This window comes from Caretta caretta, chromosome 4 (assembly GCF_965140235.1).
Source record: "Caretta caretta isolate rCarCar2 chromosome 4, rCarCar1.hap1, whole genome shotgun sequence".
Lineage (NCBI taxonomy): Eukaryota > Metazoa > Chordata > Testudines > Cheloniidae > Caretta > Caretta caretta.
Genome location: NC_134209.1, coordinates 31,014,633 through 31,033,866, shown reverse-complemented (window position 1 = coordinate 31,033,866; position 19,234 = coordinate 31,014,633). Strand labels below are relative to the sequence as shown.

At 44.7% G+C, this 19,234-nt stretch overlaps 1 protein-coding gene across 5 annotated transcripts in view; it reads right to left on the bottom strand.

Annotated features, from left to right (window-relative positions):
* LOC125636077 (putative E3 ubiquitin-protein ligase HERC3) overlaps positions 1 to 19,234 on the bottom strand; it is a 145,238-nt gene that overhangs the window by 29,630 nt on the left and 96,374 nt on the right. For 4 of the 5 annotated variants that reach the window (XM_048848633.2, XM_048848635.2, XM_048848636.2 and 1 more), the window contains one exon: positions 4,774 to 6,376. The exons of the other annotated variant lie outside the window; for it this stretch is intronic. In XM_048848633.2, coding sequence (XP_048704590.1) covers positions 6,168 to 6,376 — 209 coding nt within the window. In that variant the 3' untranslated portion in view covers positions 4,774 to 6,167. Of the gene's footprint in view, positions 1 to 4,773; positions 6,377 to 19,234 lie in introns of those variants that run through there. 5 annotated transcript variants of the gene reach the window in all.

The following is a 19,234-nucleotide window of genomic DNA, read 5'->3' as shown; positions in this document are numbered from 1 at the left end:
GCACTGATCACCATGGGCGGAAATAAATGTTAGGTATATCCTGCCTTGGGAATTTTTGCTGATTTGATAAAATAAATCTTTGCCATTTAAAGGCAAAATGTTTGCCCTGCAAGAGTGTTTTTCTGAGCTTTAGGTTCTCTCACCTGCAGCAGGGATGATTTAGCAATATCTAAAGAGAAGTGTGCACCCCATGAGAGGTGGGCAAATCACCCCACCTGCCTTTGAATTTGGTGACAAAATGTTTACAAGGGCCCCCCTTCAGCCCATCCCCTGCCCCTCTGATATATTATCTCATAGGGTACACAGGGAGCTTCCTTATACAAGTCTGCTGTAGAGAGGGGGATGCCACTGTAAAGTGTGCAGGAAGATAAAAACCAAGAGGCAGGTCATGCCAAAGGCATCCATGTTTCCAAGTCACACCCTCACTTCAAAGCTTTTGAGTTTTCTGCAAACAGAAGCAAACTTAAAGCCATTTTTAAAGGACTCTAGCACTCGCTCCCTAGTGGCAAAATGGTGTGGGTATGGCCCAGTTTCCCAGTTTAATTGCATTGCAAACTCCATCCCTGTGTAGCTCTCTGGGATAGGGACTGTTGCACTTGTTTAAAACATCTGTGATCCTCTAATTCTCCCACAGGTTCCTTTAATCTTGGAGCATTAAAGTGCTGACTTGCTGCCAAGTGCACATGACCACCTCCCTCCAGGCTGCCGCCCTCCTTCCCTTAGTGGAGGAGTGCTATGCTGTAAAGCTCTGTGAGTTTCTTACTCTGGGGGCTGGAAAGCATCTGCTGCTCTGAACAGTGCAGGATTGCTGCCAGGAGCATGGCTGGGAAGTAGAGGTGAAGTAGAGGTGGTAGAGGTCCCTCCTCCCCATCCAAGTTCTCTCCCGAACAGACCCAATCCCGGCTAACTCCTTCTCTCAAAGCAAACTCAGGAGCCAGGCTCTTCTAACCCAGCATCTTGTCTCTCTTTGAGGCTTTAGCTAAGAACTTCTTACTCAAGCAAAATTCCCATTGGTAGAGTAGAAGCCAATCCTGAGACAGGAAGAGCTATCTTGGGAGATACTCATGGGAGGTGCATGCTCTGGTTGGTACAGGCTGCCTAGCTGGAAGAATGAAGCAGCCACATAGAAGCCAGGTGTCATAATCTCTAAGCACTACCATGCTACACGATGCCCAGCGTCAGAAGCAGAGCACCCAGAGCAGCTTCTCTCTCAGGAACGCAGGAACTGCCAGAGTGGATCCGACCAGTGGCCATCAAGCCCTGTTGCCCATCTCCAACAGTGCCTTGTACCAAATGCTTCAGTAGAAGACGCTGCAGTAGGTAGCGATGGGCTAACCGGCTCCTTCCCCCATCCCACCGCCCAGACAATTTCCTCCTGGAAGCTAGATGTCAGGTTATGCTAATACTCCTATTTGCGCAAAGTATGGAGGCTTCAGTTACCGATAGAAATATCCAGTCCTTTTTTAATCTCTGCTAATGAGATTTAATCTCTTGGGTGACAATGAGTTCCCCAGGTTCATTGTGCAAGAGAGTAATTCTTAGCAGGGTTGAACTTGCCACCTCTTGCGTCGGTTCAACCCGACGTTGTTTGTGTAGCAGGAGACAGGGAGAACAGAAATGTCCAATCTCCCTTCCCTTGAGCAGTAAGTTCTCTGTCCTCCAGCAAGCATGAACAATAGGTTCTTAGAAATAATCTCAGCATTGAACTCGGGTGCTGCTGGGAGAGGAGACTGAGAAAGTCCTTCTGAAAGCGTGGACATAGCATCAGCTTTTGTGCTAAAGCCTTTTCCTCCTCGCATTCCCCACTCACCTTCTCTTCCCATAGCTACCATATTTTCCAAAGCCTGAGAACCAGACTGGAAGTTGATCACCATCCTACCTTTGAGGACCTGGGCCTAAGACACCAAGAGGAACACCCGGTAACCCAGGGTGCCTAGAGTAGCCCTCACTGAAAATGCCAGAGTGAAAATGCCAAGAGCAGGGCAGGCTCCAAAAAGAAGTGCAGATTCTCCAAAAACTAGGGGTTTGTGACCAACAAGTCAAACTGTGCTCCTGATCCCGCCACTAGTTATCAAGAAGCTGAAAAAAGGAATCACACAGCCTGCTTTATGTTTTTCTAAACCCCAAAGGGCCAGACACATTACCAGGTCAATATTAATTTGGATCTTACTCAAAATACCATGCTGCTAGCCAATCCTTTAGTATCTAAAAATAAAGGTTTATTAGAAAAGAATGAGAAGAGAGTTGTTAGATGGTAAAGCAATTAGATATATAACTAAGGCTTCAGAGTCCATATATCAGGTTCTTAGCAGTTGGTGAGTTTGCTGGCTTGGAGAGTCTCTCTGAAACGCATCCAAAGCTTGGAGGACTCATTCAGTCCTTTGTTCAGCTTCCAGATAAGTTACTCCAGCGTAAAGAAGCAGGATTGAAGACAAAATGGAGAAACAGCAGCAACCTTTTGCCATGGGGTTTGTACTTTTTGTCCTAAACACAAACTTACCGAACATGGGCATGGAAAAGCAGAGTCCCCTGTCCACGGGCATGTCCCTAGGTGTCCTGCTGACTCATAGGTGTATCCCTGCCTTCTCTCAATGGGTTCATTGTACAGTTGATTGCCTTTGCTCGGCCATCAGGCAGGCTAGAAAGTGCTGATGCCAATCTGGCTGCGGGTGTCACATAGATACACAGCACAGGTTTGAGATACAGATATGCCACGCATATTTATTGCGCGCCATACAACGTTACTAATGTATAAACAAGATTATCATACTTGGCAAATCATAACTTTTCCACTGAGATCTTATATGGCATATTTTGTAATAGTGGTATCAACAGCATTGTAAATGGTCACTCATAATCCACACAGCATCGCACACCCCTCTTGCATTCAGCTGCCACTGCATCCACAACGACGGCTAGGGGCTTTTAGCTCCACAGCACCTGAGGATCATCCTTTAACAAGTTTTGGGTATTTGGGCATACACAATACCCCAGCCACACGAATCCAACCGTAGAGAAATCAGAGCCAAACTACTTCAAAGAATAAAATGGGGGAAGCACTGCTCCCCTCCTGCACTGCCCTGTAGAGCAACAGCCTATGAAAGGAAATGAAACCTCCAACCTCCAGCAGCAAAAGACACAAGGAAAGGATTGCTCTGTGCACCTAATCAATGCTTTGAGCAGCTTTCCCTTTTCCAGGTTGTAATGACAGTAATAGTACCAAAAAACCATCTTGGTGAGCACAGGGTTGCCAACTGCCTAATAGCACAAACCCAAACACCCTTGCCCTGCCTTGCCCCTCCCCTGAGGCCCCACCCCTTCTCTGAGGCCCCACCCCCACTCACTTCAGCCCCACTCCCTCCGTCACTTGTTCTCCCTCATCCTCACTCACTTTCACTGGGTGGTGGTGCAGGATGGGGTGCGGGCTCTGAGCTGGGGGCAAGGGGTTCAGAGTGTGGGAGGGGGCTCCGGGCTGAGCTTGGGGCAGGGGGTTAGGGTGCAGGAGGAGGTTTGGGGGGAGGGAGCTTGGGTGCGGGAGGGGGCTCAGGGCTGGGGCAAGGAGTTGGGGTGTAGGAGGCAGTTTGGGGTGCAGGCTCTGGGACACAGTTTGGGTGTGGGAGGGGGTTTTGGGGTGCAGGCTCCGGCTGGGCAGCACTTACCTCAGATGGCTCCCAGAAGTGGCCGCATGTCCAGCAAAGGCTCTTAGGCTCACGGGCGGCTCTGCACACTGCCCCTGCCTGCAAGCACTGCCCCCACAGCTCCCATTGGCCACGGTTCCCCATTCCCAGCCAATGAGAGCTGTGGAGTCAGTGCTCGGGGCGGGGGCAGTGCACGGAGACCTCTGCCCGCACCTCGTCCTAGGGAGCTGCTGCCGGACATGTTGCCACTTCCGGTAGCAGCACGGACCCAGGTCACATAGGGAGCCTGCCTTAGCCCCACTGCGCTGCTGGACTTTTAGCGGCCTAACATCTCCCGGATGGGCTTCAGTAGCCTCTGGGAGATTAAGCCAGCAGAGAACATTCTTCCCCTCTCCTGCAGCCTGGGGAAGTTCTTATGCGCCCACAGTCTGACACCATAATGAACTGCGCCCTGATACTCAAAACACCATTTTACAGAATTGCTTGTGCACTGACAGAACAGTACCCAGAGAAGATGACAGAAATAGGCACACACTTAGCCCCACCCTTCTGCGGCTCTCAAAGCACTCCACAAGGTGGGGTACAAGGAGAAGAAAGATGGCACAGCTGTTAGCTGGGACGCCGAAGAGCTGGACCCAGTTCCTGGTTGTACCCCGATTACCTGTGTAACCTTGGACAAGTGTCTCTCTGCCTCAGTTCCCACCTATAGAATGGGAATACCACTACCTCTCTCCATCTTGGCTAGTTAGGCAATGTGTGCTTTGGGGGCAGGGCCTCTCACACTGTTTGTTCAAGGAAGCCCTGATTTGAGGGGGTCCTTTAGGTTCTCCCACCACATAATTGAGTTGTCTGTCTGCTCCATATTACTGGTGCAGCTGAAGGGAAGCTGACTAACATACATCTTTCTGATGCAAGAGGGAAGCCATTAGTTATAGCATATACCCATAAAGTCACTTGGTGTAGAGGAAAAGGCAGAGGAAAGAGAACTATAGCACCATCAGCGCTTCCACTGAAGCGAGCAGATCCTAGTGGAGTGAGGAAGCCATACTTTCCTACCACGCTTCTCTCCAAGCTGAACGCCCACACACAATATTTTCATCCCTCTTCCACACCTTCAAACAAAGAGAGCAAATGATCGGGGAACTAAACATCAAATTTATTGCATAATACTGAAGTATGTACACACACACACATAGAAAATAAACATTTTCTATAGCTGTATTTTTGTCTTTAATGCTGTTTTATAAAGAGGCTGACAAGCTACCAATGTAGTAATCAGCACATTTTAAAAAAACCCATGCCTACAACCGTTTGTTAGAGAGGTGCAAAGTTCAATACTACATATCAAACATGGTACATAAATACTGCATGTTCCATAAATATGTCCATTCTCCAACAGGGTTTAAAATTAGATTTACATCGACTCTTGGAAAATGAGAGATTGTTCACCATTTTAACTGATCATGGGGAGGGCTCACTAATCTTTTGTGAAATGGGTGGTTAATTCATCCTCTTACCCACCCAGAAGCATTAATGTACATTTCAAATGTGATCAACAGAACCTTTATAACAAAGATTGCCTTTAAGTCCCAGCATTTAATGGAGACACAAAGTGTCAAGTAGAAAGTAGAAATGTTGCACTGAAAAACTAACCCCTGATTCCAAACATCTACAAGCCCGTGGGTTTGATCCACTGTCCTGTGGATTTGATTCTTATTTCTTGGAGCTGCCATCTCACATTTGATCAGGATCACTTGCCTGTGAGGAGGGAAACTAGGACTAGGTTAACCCCACTGTAGACTTCTATATTGGTAGAGATTCAATTTGGGAAACCAATTTCCAAATTTTGTTCTTCCTCAGAACTAAAAAGAAGTGACCTTGCCCCCAAGAGAACCCTCTAAAAAAGGCTAAGCAGGGAAAGACACAATCAAAATTTGAGACCAAAAGAAAAAACACAGAATCCAGAGTCTGGTGCAAACAAACTGAGTGTGTACCTTAAGAAGGGGGGTTGGAGACAAGTGTCACAATAGTGCTCCCACCCCAGTACCCAACTGTCCTGCAGAGAGGAGGGTAGTGGGCATTAGATGTAGCAATTCTATGTAAGCAAGACCCAGCTTGCATTTGGGGGTTGGGTGCAGGAGGAGAGGGCAGTAGTAAAGCAGGGAGGGTTGGACAGTTCAAAAAAAAAATCCACCATTTCACCCACTGCCAGAAACACAAGGAGCAGCAAAGATCAAAATATTGAGGATGACGGAAAGAAAAAATGGGGGATGGTGGAAAGAAAACTGCAAGCAACTGCTGGCAATAAAAACAATTAACCAAAAAAAAAAAGTTGAACTGATTTTGTTTGATGGGTTCGAGACTTCAGTGCACACATTCTCCCTGCTAAAAATCCCAGAAAGAGTTGACAGTCTCATGCTGGGGCCTCCGTGTCCTTTGATGCTAATATTTTTAAAAAACATTCTGATCCATTACGTCACAAAAATAAAACCTGCTCCATTTGTTGTCTCCGTTTCTGTCGCTTGCCAATCAGGCCAAGCTAAAGCCCTCATAGTGATCGATGGCTTGTGTAAGCCGCATGCTCAGGGTCTCCTTGCTGCTGTACTTGGGCAGGTCGAGGAGGTTATAGCAGGTGTGAGCTACGGGCAGGTACTGGTCCCCGCTCGACGTGGACTGGATGATGATGCGTAAACTTGACATGCCATAGATAGGAATGCGGTCGCTGCCGGTCAGGAACACTGAGAGACCAGAAACAAAACACATAACTTTAAGAAGGCAGCCTCACACGAATGAAGGCACCAAAACTGGACGGCAAATCCTGTCACCAACTAAAACCCCCACATCAAATTTTTCCACATTGACTTCTGTGAGTCCCACAACATTCAGCGCAAGGGTCTGTGTCCTCAAATGGCCTCCCTGGCTCCATCCTCAACCACTCTGAACTCTGTATGACTCCAATTGCTGTAAATTCATCTGCAGTGACCCCAGCTGACCCCCCAACTGCTCTCAAATTTTTCCACATTGACCTCTCTGTGAACCCCAATGCATATAGTCCTACTGTCTGTGTCCTTGGATGACCTCCCTGGCTTGCGCCTCACCCTCTCTGAACTCTGTATGACCCCAATTGCCTGGAAGTTCAGCCTCAGTGACCTCAGCTGACCCCAACTGCTTTCAAATTTGAAAGGTGTGAATGACTGCGGGTCTGAAGGCACTGAGGGCACATGGAGCAAGGAGAGCGAGGCTAGAGATAGTGGGGGTTATATAGTCAGTGCAGAAAAACGTGGAGGCAATAGGGCTCATAGTGGGGTCACTCACGGTGAGTATAGCGATAGTGGAGTCACACAGCGATAGGGTGGAGGAAATGGGGGTCATGGAGGGCCAACAAGGAACCATTTAGAGGCATTCTGTGTTATAGCCCGCATGACACTGTAGGAAAGAAAGGAGCCCATGTTACATGAATGTATCATCACTGCTGCCAAACTGTGATAAATCTCATACAAAGTATGCTGTGTTCGGTATCATTGGAAAAGTTTTAGTCCACTGAGTATGGTTATCCTATTTAGCTGGACCATCCCATAGCTGTATATGAAGTTATGAAACTTTGTTGCGTGCTTGTATCTCAAACCTGTTGTTTCTGGGTAAGACAGATTTACACCTGGGCTAGCCAGCCTGCTTGATGGCCTATTACAGGCAAATCAGTTCTTCCAGGGTTCCCTTCTGAGGGCTCTTCAGGAGCATGCAGCCAACGAATGCCTCCTGACTCAGCAAGGCCATGTGACCCAGGCCTCCAGGTTTGTGTATGTAACTTTCCATGCACCTGGACTAAGAGGCATACATTGCAGACTGTGACATCATTCTTTGTTTTCATTCCTGCTTCACATCTCTGGGTTACGATTTCTAACAAAGGGAAGCTTTGAATAAAGGACTGATGATCCTAAATCTTTTTGGGTGATCCAGAGAGACTTATTGCAAACTAGGAGGTTTAACAGCACTGGTATTATCCTAATCTACAAACTCGGAAATCAACTATAATGTATATTTTAACTTCTTAATAACTCTTCCTTTAGTTTTTAGCTACCAGAGGATTGGCTACAAGTGTGGTCTTTGGGTAAGGCATGAGCTATATCTTGGGGGGTGTGGCTGGTTCTTTGGAACTGGAAAAAACTAACATGTGCTGGTTTTGGTTTTAATAACCCTACATCACAAAAATCCAGTTGTCTGGGTGGTGAGATGGGCTGGATTGCCTCTAGAGGACTGTTTTGGCTCCTTTTTAACTCATAGAAGTGATACAGGAGCTCACTTCTGTTACTCGTTTGGTGACCTCTAACAATAAACCACCAGTTTGGGGGGGGGGGGGGGGGGGTGTCTGACCTGGTTCCTCGTCTGTCCTGAATGTGGCATTCTCAGCTGTGATCTAAACCAGGCTGCTCTTGAAGTCGGTGTGTCACAGAGAGACAAGCTCTAGGTGGTGGGGGTCATGCAGGCATCAATGAGGAAAATGTTGGAAGCAGCTGTGATTATGGAGGGGGCCACTGAGTGTGAGGTGGGGTCAGAGCGTAAGGCAGACTGTACAGGGGGTCATGCTGGTGTCAAGGAGGAAAAATCTGGAGTCAGTTGGGGTCAGATGGTCTCAAAGGATAAATTTATAGATAGTTCGGGTCTTGAGGGGGTCAGTGACCACTGCATAAACTCCAAGACCTCTCGTCTTTCTCTCCTTGACCCCGTGTGACCTCACTGCTTTCATACCCACCCTCACTGACGCCTCTGTGACCACACCTACCGGTAAATTTGTCCTCTGTGACCCATCACCTCCAAATTTTTCCTATTTGACCCTTGTATGATCCCCAGTACCTCCACGCTTCCTCTCTGTGACCCTAAGTGACCCCCATCTACCTCCAGCCTTATTCACTCTGACCCCACTGCCTCCACTCACCCTCAATGACCCCTCCATGATCCCAGCTGCCTCCAACTATTTCCTCATTGACCCCTGCATGACCTCTGCTACCTCCAACTTTACTCTCTGATTCCCCTGCTTCAGAGGGCTACTGACTCTGGGTGATACTGAACAGGCTGTTTAGGCCACGTGTCTTGAATTCTAGTCACACGGCTCAGAAAGAAACTATGGAAACCAAGCTGATGCCCTAAGTGCCTTCTGTTAAGGGACTGGAGAGCCCCCATACAGGCCACAACCTGAGAGGCCCCTTGTGTCCCCCAGGGCTAAGGCACCACTACTCTGTCCTGTTTTTAACGTTTATCTTTTCAGTAGGTATTTCATGTTTGCTAGCCGTAGTGAGAGCCATGGTTGAGGCATGTCTGGACATGCTGCGATGTGCTGTCACAGAGCGCATGCAAAAAGCCAACCCTTTTTGGCTCAGGAGCACATACGGGTGTGTTAAGAGCGTCTCTGGCTGGCGTGTGGTGCAACAGGAACAGACTCTAGACCGAGAAACAGATTCATCTGACTGCAGCTAGCACGCCTTGCCAGACCACCTAGCAGAGAGTGAGTTTACTTACTTGCTGTACTTGTACCTAGGATCATAGATTTAGATCCTATTGTAGTTTTCAATAACTTTTTAAACCAGCTGGTCTCTCTCAAACGTGACGGGATTGCTCAGGGGGGAAGGGCAGTTCATAACACTTGGTGCCCCCTATGAGGATTTTTACCAGTTTTGTAAAACTACAACACTTGGGGTCAGGGATTGCAACCATGCACTCCAGGTGGGGAATGCTATGTTAGTCTCTTGAGGACAGATGATGGTGGGCTAAAGCCTCTACAAAAAGAGGGTGGTGAAGAAAGAGGTACACAGTTATATCTCCTCCCATGGGGGACCTTAGTGGTCCTGAGATGCCTTCTTGGTGGACTCTCAACAAGCCCATTGGGCATCGCTCCACGAGCAATGGGGAAAGTTCATGATTACTAAGCCTAAAAGGGTTATCAGAAAAAAGGCCCTAATTCTAGGATGCTGGAAGGCTGGCTCTGAAACCCATGAAAGGCTGAGACATTGTCTACACTACCACTTACTTTGGTACAACTTACATTGCTCAGGGGTGTGAATAATCCACCCCTGGAGCAACATAAGTTACACCAACCTAAGTGACAGTGTGGACAGCACTAGGTTGGCGGGAGAGCTTCTCTTGCCGACATAGCTATCGCCTCTCGCCGAGATGGAATTATTATGCTGAAGGGAAAGCTCTTTCCTGTTGGTGTAGAGCACCTTTGGACTCCCCGCTCCCAGTGTAGACTAACCCTGAGTCAGGTCCATGCAGCCTTGAAGGACTTACAAGTGCAATTGGTGGGAGAACTGCATGCTTGTCAGCTCCTTGAGAGCAATCTGCAGGCTTCTCAAGCCTCCATCTTGAGCTCTTTAGTGACACTGGAAATGGTCACTAATGAAAAGGAGGCATTGTCTGAGAAATGTCAACAACCTGGGCAGGAGAATTAGAGAAAGAATTGGAAGATGCTCAATCTGTCCTTTGAGCGCTAATGCAGGAGAATCAGGGATGGAAAAGAGCAGCCTCCCATGGTCACTGCAATCGAGTCATTGCTAAATTACAAGCCAAGTCGCAAGTGAGGTGGGGTAAGATGACCACCATTACAGATTCCCGTGCAACTGAGTTCTCAATCTCCTCCTTCTCAGAGGAGGAGGAGGGTGATTTATATACCCCATAATATGATTATGAGTGTGATTTATGGCATGATGACCCAGATCAGGGAGACTGTCATCCAAATCCTATGGCCCAGTCACTAGAAGCCACTGTGTCAGATGGAGACCAACCGAGCGGGGCGAAGAAGTGGTAAATGAGACCACAACCACTGCACTTTCTCCCAAACAAATTCAAGCTGTTGCTCAGTCCATGGGACCTTGAACAGCAGAAACCATTTGGAGCTGGCTTTCAAATTGGGAAAGGGAAACGAAAGTAAATGGATGGACAAATCAAGATTTTTGTTTTGTGGTTGCAGCTTCACTGTCACCTAATCTCAAATCAGCTATTCCCCCCGAGATTCTAGAAAAGCATGTAGATGAGGAACTGCAACTAAGAGAAACTCAAAAGAAACTAGCTGCCACACTCTTAGGGGAAAATAGTTTGTACCCTAGTGCCATGAATATAAAATGAGACGCTCTCTGGCTTTTGGGAAGTCCATGATTTAATCTTCCTGGGTGCCAATCATGATAATTTGGTCAACAAACAAATGTTAACAGCAGAGGTCCATCCTGGTCTTACAAATAGGACTGCTGTTGTGGTCAATTCAAATAATACTCATGGTGAAATCCATGCATATGGAGCATGGCAGGATAGCTCCACTAGGCAGGACTTAAAAATAAAAGGAAAAACAGGATCTGTTGCAACCATTCAATGAAAAAAGGAAGGAGAGGAAAGAGGTCACAGTAGAGAGATAAAAGGGGATAAAGGAAAAGGAAAAGATCAAAAGGGATCTTCTTATTCTGAGTTGAGGGACCATTAAAAAAAATATGGAGCGGTAAAGGAAGGAATTCCATACTGGAAGCTAATACTGAAATTTTCTAAACAAGACCACATAACATCTGGAAAGCCTTTTGTTAAATCTGTGCCTGTTAACACAGTTATAACCTGTGCCTGTTAACACAGGATAACCTTTGGCTGGTGCCCAAGACTGGAGCCTAGTGCTCCCTTTCTACAATAGGACAGCCTGTCCCGGCAACCTAGGGAGGTTCCCTTATCCGGGGATCCCTGGGGGTGCCCCAGTGTTAAAATCATGATAGAGGATAGGCAATATAAAATATTAGTAGATACCGGAGCATCCAACAGTATCCTACCTGTAGAACCAAGTGCAGGTGGGGTCCTTAAAACCTAGGAGAGACATGAATTGGCTGGATACACCAGTCAAACCCATTCAGTACCTTTTACAGGTGAAAGTCCAGTAATAATATCCGGGGTACAGACTGAAGCAAAATTTGGGAAACAAAATTTGGAAGATGATGTAGGGATTCTTGGGAGTGATGTTCTCCAGGAAACCCCTGCTATCACTGATTATGGGAAATAAATTTTACGGATTATAAAGGGAAAAGTCCTCAGTGGACCAGGGGATACTAGTTGTCACAACTAGCAAAAGCAATTCTCCTGTTTGGTTGGCCTGTAAACTGGATGGTTCCTGGAGACTACTAACTATCAAGCACTCAATCAACATACTCCTACAGTTTTCCCAGTGGTGGCATCCTATCAGGACCTATTAGAACAAGTAACTGATGGAAAGAAGTGGTTTTCGATCGAACTAACGACATCTGGTCTGTCCTTGTGGTCATAAAAACAAACAAACCAAACCAATACAAGTTTGCCTTCATAAATAAAAGTCAACAATTTACATGAACCTGACTTCCTCGGAAATTTAATAACTCTCCCACATTATCTTCTGCAGCCATGACCAAAGTTCTGGCTCCTCTTTTGGAAACTAATCAAGTATTGTTGTGTGTTGATAACACATTAGTTGCCACAGACACTGAGGAAGAACATAAAGAAGTACTACCTTGGTTGTTTAAATTACTGAGTGAGGCAAGATTAAAATTAAATGTGAAAAAGGCTCAGATCGCCAGTCATAAAGTATCCTTCCTGGGAATTGAAATTGGCCCTGATGACAGACAGCCCCTTCAGGAGCGAGTCCAAACTATCTTAGACCTCCCTATACCAACATCTGAACATGAACTGAGAACCTTTCTGGGATTAGCAGGATTCAATAGGGAATGTATTCCAGGATTTGCTGAAATTGCTAAACCCCTGTATAAAATTCTCAAGAAGGGAGAAATTTGGGAATGGAAGTCTGAACATGGTCAAGCAGTACAGGTCTTAAAATAAAAAATTGTCCAAATAACTGCACTGGCACATCCTAACCCACAAACACCTTTTATTATAGAATAGGAGCTTCATCGACTGCTCTTTCTGTTGTGTTAACGCAACATCAGTTGGGCAAGGATAACCTATTGCCTATGACAGGTTTCAGAGTAGCAGCCATGTTAGTCTGTATCCGCAAAAAGAACAGGAGACCTTGTGGCACCTTAGAGACTAACTGCCTATGCTTCTCAGCTTTTTAGCCAAGTGGAGAAAAAATATTCTGCATGCATAAAACAAGTTCTAGTAGTGTGTTGGGCCACTCAGCATTTTGAGTCTCTTACAGGATTAAATACTGTTGTCTTTAGGGCTCCCCGCACCCCTGTAAAATATCTTTTCTCTGGGAAAATTAAAGATGGGTAGGTATCAAATTCTCAGCTGGCTTGCTGGACTTTTGCTCTAAGGATCGAGATTTGCAGGTAGAGGCTCCAACTGGACCATCTAAAACTGCTTTATTATATTGGTAGATGGGAATCCCCATGAGCGCCCACTTCCTCAGCTGACCACTCGAAAGAGGTACCTTTCTGAGACTCCTTTTCTGAACAAAAATCTATTCAGGTCTGGTTGTCCCACGTAGCTGGAAAAGCCTACACTGATTTTGCATTTGTAGATCCTGTCAATCAGACACTGATTGCAAGGAAATGTAATACACATTCGGCTCAGTATGCTGACTTGGCTGCAGCGTGCTGTGTCTTGGAAAATGTTTCTTTAGAAAAAGATCTATCCGAGTCTTCCCATTCTCAATGGGTCTGACTGGCTCTAGTGGACTGGCTTCCAGAATGGAAAGAAAACGCTGTGTGTTGCTCAGATGGTAATCTGTAGTACATGCCGAATGATACCTGTATATAATTACCCTTTTGAAAAGAAGAATTAATTGGCAAAGTTAAAGCTCATCAAAAGAAAGGACCCGTGGCAGAATGGAATATTTGGGCTGACTATGAAGCTAAACCGGGAGCATTAAATGGACCCTGCGGGCAACCTCCAAAACAAAATGTTGTAGCAAGGATTCAAACCAAAGAGCCAGAAAATACAGATAGTCCCGCTGCAAAGCAGGGCAAAGGTCTAACTCTGAAATGTCTCTTTAAAAAGGCTAGTGAGGGAGGAGTTTCTCTCTCGAATATTACCTGAAGGGGTGGGGGCTACTCATTGCAAAGCCCCAAGGCTAGTGGGTGTGGGTAGTGCTGAAACATTTAAGAAGTGAGATCATTTATCTTGCACATGATCCAGGGGGTCATCAGGGCATTGCTTGTTCAACTGAAAGTCTGTTGCAAACAGCTTGGTGGCCCTCTGTAAAATCTGATATTGACCAACATCAGAAGTCACTGACAGTGTGTTGCGGTTAATGCAGATCAGGGGAGAGGCAAGATTCCCTTAAAAATCCCATGGTTCAAGTCAATTATACCACACGTAGAGGAAATAAATACCTCTTGATAACAGTGGCTACTTTTTGTGATTGTAGCTTTCCCTGTAAAAACTAACACTGCTTTAAATACTGCTCAGTGTCTCACTGAACCTGTGGTGCCCAGGTGGGGAATTCCCGTTGTTCTTGAATCTGACCAGGGATCCCATTTACTATGCAAGCTCTATGGACTCAAGCATTTCCCTTGCCACCCTCAGGCCAGTGGGAACGTGGAGCAGTCAGACCACACAATTAAAGAGGCACTTAGGAAGATTGTGACTGAAAGTGGAAAGGAATTTGGGACATTCAATTACCACAAATTCTGATGTCTCTTCGAGCAGCTACTCGTGCCTCTACCAGATTTAGCCCATTTGAATTAATGTCAGGTAGACTGATGCAGTTACCAGAGATCTGGTATGCTCCTGTTCCAACAGAGGGGCAAGCAGTAGTGTCTGCTGATAGATTTCTAGAGCAACTGAAAACTAGACTTGCTGGAGTGAGCAAAAGAGCAGCTCAGCAGCAAGGAGAAAGCAGATGGAAACTGCAAAGAGGATTTCTCCATAACAAAGGAATAGAGCTTGACATAGGGAGTCAAGTAATGGTAAAACATCTAGGGAAAAGGGAATATGCCTTCTCTCCCTGTTGGGAGGGACCCTATGTTATCACTAGGGCTGTCAGGCGATTAAAACAATTAATTGTGATTAATCGTGGAATTAAAAAATGAATTACGATTAAGCGCGCTGTTAAATAATAATAAAATACTATTTAAATATTTTCAGATGTTTTCTACATTTTCAAATATATTGATTTTAATTACAACGCAGAATACGAAGTGTACAGTGCTCACTTCATATTTATTTTTGATTACACATATTTGCACTGTAAAAAACAAAAGAAATAGTATTTTTCAATTCACCTAATACAAGTACTGTAGTGCAATCTCTTCATCATGAAAGTTGAACTTACAAATGTAGAATTATGTACAAAAAATAACTGCATTCAAAAATAAAAGAATGTAAAACTTTAGAGCCTACAAGTCCACTCAGTCCTACTTCAGCCAGTCACTCAGCAAACAAGTTTGGTTACAATTTGCAGGAGATAATACTACCTGCTTCTTGTTTACAACGTCACCTGAAAGTGAGAACAGGCGTTCGCATGGCATTGTTGTAGCCGGTGTCGCAAGATATTTACATGCCAGATGCTCTAAAGATTCATATGTCCCTTCATGCTTCAACTACCATTCCAGAGGACGTGTCCATGCTGATGATGGGTTCTGCTCGATAACGATCCAAAGCAGAGAGGACCGATGCATGTTCATTTTCATCATCTGAGTCAGATGCCACCAGCATCTTTTTCGGTGGTTCGTGTTCTGCAGTTTCCACATAGTGTTGCTCTTTTAAGACTTCTGAAAGCAGGCTCCACACCTTGTCCCTCTCAGATTTTGGAAGAGTCTTAAACCGTGGATTGAGTGCTGTAGCTATTTTTAGAAAACTCACTTTGGTACCTTCTTTGCGTTTGTCAAATCTGCTGTGAAAGTGTTCTAAAATGAACATGTGCTGGATCATCATCCAAGACTGCTATAACATGAAATATACAGCAGAATGTGGGTAAAACAGAACAGAAGACATACAATTCTTCCCAAGGCGTTCAGTCACAAATTTAATTAACACATTAATTTTTTAATGAGCATTATCAGCATGGATGCATGTCCTCTGGAATGGTGGCCAAAGCATGAAGGGGCATAGGAATGTTTAGCATATCTGGCACATAAATACCTTGCAACGCCGGTTACAAAAGTTCCATGAGAGCGCCTGTTCTCACTTTCAGGTGACATTGTAAATAAGAAGCAGGCAGCAATATCTTCCCTAAATGTAAACAAACTTGTTTGTCTTAGCAATTGGCTGAACAAGAAGTAAGACTGAGTGGACTTGTAGGCTCTAAAGTTTTACATTGTTTTGTTTTTGAGTGCAGTTATGTAACAACAACAAAAAATCTACATTTGTAAATTGCACTTTCATGATAAAGAGATTGCACTACAGTACTTGTATGAGGTGAATTGAAAAATACTATTTCTTTTGTTTATCATTTTTACAGTGCAAATATCTGTAATAAAAATAATATAAAGTGAGCACTGTTCACTTCATATTTTGTGTTGTTACAGAAATCAATATATTTGAAAATGTAGAAAAACATCTAAAAATATTTAATACATGTCAATTGGTAGTCTATTGTTTTTTTGTGTTAATCGCGTGAGTTAACTGCGATTAATTGACAGCCCTAGTTATTACTGGTAAGCGGAGTTCCTCTATCAAGTACGTTTACTTCAAAAAGGAAGACAGTTAAAGTGGTACCACAGGGGATAATTAAAACCCTTTGGTAAATCCTAAAAGTTAGAGATTCTGTCATTGATTTAAGCAGGGCGAGAAGCCCTCTGTTTTTGTTCTTTTTCAGAAACATGTGCAGGGAACATCATTACCACCTGGTATTTTATGAGAACATTGTTACCACCTGGTATTTTATGAGAATCCTGGCATCTACTATGTGGGATCATGGCTACAAGATCTATTTGAAACTGCTGAAGTTATCTGGATCCAGCAGCATTGGACTTACGTGGGGAGACCTGTTCTGAGTTATCGAGCTCCCTCAGTGGTAGAGGGGCCATGGTCTGAGCTATCATTGGCAGAAATCTGAGGACTTTATCTTTCAAAATCATATTAGGAGAAAATAATTCATTTTATAGAATAGCTTACAATAGTGGATACTATTGGAAAAATGGATTCTTAGCTTGATTTAGGATATAGAATTGCTACCCTATGTAGCAGAGGTAGTCAACAGGAGGACAGTGGGCCAAATCTGAACCACCAGAGGCTTTTCAATGGACCTCAAAATCTTTTTATTTACTTATTATCATTATTCTTGTTATGTTCTCTGGAGTCTGGATCTTGACTATATCTTGACCAAGAAATTTGGAACTTATAGAAACTCTTATACAATTGTAGGACTGGACGGGACCTTAAGAGGTCTTCTAGTCCAGTCCTCTGCACTCATGGCAGGACTCGTATTATCTAGACTGACAGGTGTTTGTGTTCCTGACAGGTGTTTGTCTAACCTGTTCTTAAAAATCTCGAATGATGGAGATTCAATAACCTCTCTAAGTAATTTACTCCAGAGCTTAACCACCCTGAGAGTTAGGAAGTTTTTCTTAATGTCCAACCTAAACTTCCATTGCTGCAATTTAAGCCATTGCTTTTTGTCCTATCCTCAAAGTTAGTAAGAACAATTCTTCTCCCTCCCTCCTCATCTTCCCTCATAGGTCATGTTTTCTAGACCTTTAATCATTTTTGTTGCTCTCCTCTGGACTTCCTCCAATTTGTCCACATCTTTCCTGAAATGTGGCACCCAGAACTGGACACAATACTCCAGCTGAGGCTGTATCACAGTAGAGCGGAAGAATTTACTTCTTGTGTCTTGCTTACAACATTCCTGCTAATACATACACTCCTGTGACTTACCTTGACAAAAAATAATTGATCACCCCTGTCAGATAGTAATAGATGGTCTTTTTGTGCATGGCAAACCTTTTCTGCCAATTCAGTTGAATTTACTGTAACAACTGAAACCTGGTATGATTGAGGTTGAAGTACTTGTGGAGGCATGTACTATGGGGAATGCTGGTTTAACTTTACATTTGTTAATGATATAAATTTTAGTTATTATTCTAAGTTAAATGTAAGTCCACAGAAAAGTGCTGAATCACTTATTTTAAGGCTTGTCCATTAGCAATCATGAGGTTAATACCACTTTTGCTCCCAAAATTACTCTTTTGCCAATTCCTAAATCATTACAGCAAAAGCTGCCCGTTGAATCTGCAGGACCTATCCAACTGAAGGTTGGCCAACCCACCAGAATGCTTTAAAATGCTCAAGTTCAGGTAGTGATGCTGATGCACACAGTTGCTCTCACAGTTGCAATTCAAAGCATTACTGCAATCTTGATGCTGGGAATGTGCTATTTGCTCTGCCATTACAATTCAATATGGAAATGGCATTAACCAAACGGTAAAGGAAAAAGCGGTATGAGGATACTCACTAAAATGTGGGTACGGCCTGACACTAGCTTGGTAAAATCCGACAGCGAGCCAAGAGGGATGGATTGTTATGGTACTGGAGACCCCCCATACAGGCCACACCCGGAGACACTCTTGAGTCCCCGGGGTGAGGCATTTTTACCCTTTCTTGTTTTTAATGTTTATCTTTTTAGTAAGTATTCTACATTTTCTAGCAGTAGAGGGAGCGATGGTGGAGGCAGGTCTGGAGATGCTGTGTATGTGCTGTCACAGGGCACATGCATAGCTTCGAGCAATGGCTCTCAACCTTTCCAGACTACGGTACCCCTTTCAGGAGTCTGATTTGTCTTGCAGACCCCCAAGTTTCACCTCACTTAAAAACTACTTGCTTACAAAATCATAAAAACACAAAAGTGTCTCAGCACACTATTACTAACAAATTGCTCACTTTCATCTTATAATTATACAATAAATCAATTGGAATATCAATATTGTACTTTATATTTCAGTGTACAGAGCAGTATAAACAAGTCATTGTATGAAATTTTAGTTTGAACTGACTTCGCTAGTGCTTTTTCTGTAGCCTGTTGTAAAACTTGGCAAATATCTAGATGAGTTGATGTACCCCCTGGAAGACCTCTGCGTATCTCTGGTTGAAAGCCACTGGCCTAGAGTACATATGGGTGTGTTAAGAGCGTCTCTGGGTGGTGTGTGGTGCAGTAGTGACAGACTCTAGACCGACAAACAGATTTATCTGACTGCAGCTGGCATGCCTTGCCGGACCACCCAGCAGGAAGTGAGATCTTACTTACCTGATGTAGTTGTACTTAGGACCATATATTTAGATCCTGTTGTAGTTTTCAATAACTTGTTAAAACCAGCTGGTCTCTCTCAAACATGATTGAATTGCTCGGGGGGGAAGGGCAGTTCGTAACACTACATATGAGTGTAGGTGCCTAGGCACCCAGGTTTGTACTGTTGGCCTTTCCCTTTCTGCCTCCCCTGCCAGCCCCCCTGCTACAAAGAGACTTACCCATACCCTTTCAGACCTAGTGGGGGGAAAGCACCAGGGGACTGCAGTTATTATTGTAAGCAAGGCAAACATTGTCCCTGCCCTTTGGTAACAAAAACCAGAGAGGAACAGGAAACACAGCGAGGAAAATGCCCTCTGCAATCAGCAGGAGCCCCATAGGGATTGTGTATACATGTGTCACTCGCCCACTTCCATCTGGCACCCCCGGGAAGCTGTCCCCTCTTCCAAGCCGAAAC